This window comes from Bactrocera latifrons, unplaced genomic scaffold (genome assembly GCF_001853355.1).
Source record: "Bactrocera latifrons isolate USDA-ARS-PBARC rearing strain unplaced genomic scaffold, ASM185335v1 scaffold_99, whole genome shotgun sequence".
In the NCBI taxonomy this organism is placed as follows: Eukaryota; Metazoa; Arthropoda; class Insecta; order Diptera; family Tephritidae; genus Bactrocera; species Bactrocera latifrons.
The window spans coordinates 96,459-100,007 of record NW_017537700.1 but is presented as its reverse complement, the minus strand read 5'-3'; the positions used below and the strand labels follow the sequence as shown (position 1 = coordinate 100,007).

Sequence of the window (3,549 nt, the reverse complement as noted above, 5' to 3'; positions counted from 1 at the left end):
ATTTTTAATTTTTATTTTAACAATAACTTTTTTTTAGTATTCAAGATATTGGAACTTGAGTCGCCCAAACATATAACAATGGACTGGATTTTAGTAGCGCCGCGCAGCACGCTACAATTGAAGGCCAATTTGGATGACGTGCTATACAAACTGGACAGCGATAACACTGGCATAGTTAAGGTGTCTGCCGACGGTGTTGTGCGCACACAGGATACGCTCGGACGCGATTTGATTATTGTAAGCCTTTTCAGTCCGTTGATTCTTATGTATTATGGGAATATTAACTTCAATTAACTCCACTATAGGCCAAAACTTTCGAACAAACCCTGCCAATCGGCGTTGAAGTGAAGAATATACAATATATTCTGGCCACCCTGGCCTACCCCACATCGCGCTTGAAGCAAAGCGAGGCAAAGATACCACGTGGCATGAATTTCGTATTGAAAATTTCGCTACACGACAATTTGGGCAATGAATTCTCGCACAATATTGATGACGTAAATGGCTTGAAGTATGACTTGTCGCGCAAGGATATTGTGGACGTACAAATCGGCAGTAATCTCACAATTGCGGTGAGTTGAGTTGCAAAATCGTTAAGTTGTTATATGGCAATTTGCTTTAATAATAGCTATAGCAATTYTTATTTATATAATAAGAGTATTGCTGCACTTTTCCACACACTTCGGCGTGACTTCGAAATTGCACACAATATGGCGTACAAAGTTAGTCGTTTCCTAGTCTTCTGTGCAATATGGTTGCATGTCAACGCATATTTAATTTTTTTTATAAATTTTTTTTTTAATTTTTTGCTACGCTATTTTCCACTGGCCACAATGATGGACGTTTCTGTGACGCTGGTGTTAAGCGCGCACAACTGAACTGCCATAAGCTCGAAGCCGCCCACTGCATATGCGATTTGATGCGCTCCTAAATGACTTAGGAGAGAATGTAGTAGAYTGGCAAGGCGGTGCCGCATACCTATATGAATTTAAATGGCAAATTCTGCAACGYCAAATCCTAGCTTTGAAGTTTGTAGAGTGCTCTTTTAGCTATTAAATGTGCAGTGATTTGTATGTATGCACAAATTTTTATGTATATTATACTCGTTTTCAGAATAGTGTGTGTTTAAATGTTCTTAAAGCCAACTGGAAGCTATGAATGTGCAAACCCTGTGAGCAATGCGAATGTCTGCTTTTGACATGTACATATGTAAAGAAATTTTTAATAAAATATATAGCATTTTTAAATTTACCCTTACTCAAAGAAATAATATAAATTCCATTTTTATATATTTCAAAAATAAGACTAGTTTGCAGTCCTTTTACTCTAAGATTCCCTAAGGTCCCTCAGACGACCGCAATTATTGTCAAAGTACAGAGCCGCAAAAACATCCTCAAGTCGCTAGCCAGCAGCGCATGGGAAAAGACAAAGAAACGCTGTTGGCAACATATAAGACAATCGGCTGGCCGGATCATAACTATACCGTACCAAGTCGCCTATATGCACTGAAACGCAGAGCATGAAGCTTCAGACATACCAGAATATTGCACGGTATGCCTCTTGATGTCTTTTATCGAACATCTATACAGTGAGGTGTGTATGCTCCCAGTTAAGGAGCTTACTGAACTCCTTTCCAAGCAGTTCTGCTTCGGTATTTTCGTGGAAACCATCCCTGCAGTCAACTGCTTGAAGCGGAATTGCCATCAAGAGGTCTTTCCTCAACTACGCCGACCAGACGTCGGATTCAACTAGCGCTGCAGATAGTGGAGTCATAAACACCTTGACCGACTCCCTCTCAGTGAACCACGTACTTGGAGTCAAACCGTCACCCATTGCAGACGACGAATCACACCTAAAGTAGCCCACAGATCTCTAAGCACATTTGTAGCAAATTTCTCCTTTAGATTTGTTGAGTAGTGTAATTAAATTTTTCTCAACTAAAATTTTCTTACCGGGTAATTGTATAATTTCTTAAATCGCTCGCTCTCAGTTATATAGAAAGTAATAAATATTCCATTTCCATAAATTACGGTATAGTCAATTTAATAACTTAAATTTTCCTACTGGACATATGTTTGTATTCCTAAATAGTTCACGCAAATTTCATGGAATAAAACTTTTTTGGAACTTAATTTTTCCTACAGGGTACATGGTTAGCCTTTTAAACAACTCACGTTTAGTTGTAGAAAAAAATAAWTAAGCCGCCATTTGCTTAAATTTCGTTAAAAAAAAATTTCCTACAGGGTATATTTATAATTTTTAAATCTCCTTGAGTTATACAGCATTAAAATGAACCCTCAAATTTCGTAAGTTTGATGCAATACAATCAAATTCTGCAATCAAAATGTTCCTACTGGGTATATGTGTAGCCAAGAGGATATTTGCTCTATATGACAACGGCATCAAGTTAAACTGTAAATAAAAATGCACAACGTTTTGTCCTCTTGCGGAAATATTTGCAAAGTTTGAAGCCGTATAAGCAAAGCGTGGAATGCTTCAGCRTTTTCTATACATACATGCAAGCCGCTTTTGGCTGAGTGTGACCGGGCTTGTTCTCATTTGCTGTGCAGTGTCCCAGYATAGTTCGCAGTCTGCATTTCTATAGCTTTAACGTTGTTTATTTTCCGCTCAATTCCTTTTTTTCTGAAGCTTCCTCAGTCAGCCATGCAGCCACATGAGCGTGCAGAGAGCGTGTGCATGGCAGCATGGCCAAGTATTTACATATATTTTCTCGATTTTATTTTGCTCACATTTTTTATTTTTTTTTACTAAAACTTTCCAACGCATTTTCCATATTTTTATGCAGAATTTTTATTTTTTAGTTTTCGGTTTAAACTTTATGCACTTTTCGTATGACTTCCACACATACATACTATGTATGTGAATATACAACCATGTTTACATGTACATATGTATGTTTGTGTATGGTATGACTTTTGTTATATAATTTTATTTGTTATTTATGTTGCTCTTACTGCTTACGTAGATAAATCTGCCGCGTGAAACAAACAACATGATTGCCATCAGCTTAAGGGATACGACTGGAGTTAAACATGCTGAGGATTACATCAAGCTGTCAGTGGCAGAATCGAAGAACACGTTTCCAACTAAGGTGAGTGCAGWTGCCTTAAGAGTTTTGTGTGCAGTTTTTCTTTTTGCACGCTTTTAGTGTTAACTTTGTGTGTATAGGTTAGGGTTATGCAATTGCAGTGCATTTTTCATAAATTTTTGAGATTTAACAAGAATGTAGCGTTAAGTGGTACTAAGTGGACTGATTTAAGGTTCAACTTGTGCAGAAATTTTAAGTCCTGACGGATTTAGTCCTCTCGTTTGCTGTCGAACGGAGCGAAGTTGAAAAACGAAATCGGAATCATATTAGACCGAAGAGCCAAACAACTAAAAGCCTAACTTGTGTAGAAGTTATAAGATTTGACGGAGTTTGTCCGCTCTGTTGCTGCTTGGCCAGATCGTTCTTATGTCCATCCTGAATAGAAGGGCATCCACCGGAATCGCGGTCTACTAAACCAAAAAGAGGTCGGAATCATATTA

General features: G+C 37.9%; 1 protein-coding gene across 1 annotated transcript in view; it reads left to right on the top strand.

Annotated features, from left to right (window-relative positions):
* The window catches only part of LOC108977990 (nuclear pore membrane glycoprotein 210), a gene marked incomplete at its 3' end in the record, with an annotated part of 92,763 nt that overhangs the window by 8,246 nt on the left and 80,968 nt on the right, over nucleotides 1-3,549 (top strand). Inside the window, exons 13-15 of the mRNA XM_018948015.1 lie at nucleotides 38-237; nucleotides 306-572; nucleotides 2,987-3,112. Coding sequence (XP_018803560.1) covers nucleotides 38-237; nucleotides 306-572; nucleotides 2,987-3,112 — 593 coding nt within the window. The remainder of the gene's footprint in view (nucleotides 1-37; nucleotides 238-305; nucleotides 573-2,986; nucleotides 3,113-3,549) is intronic.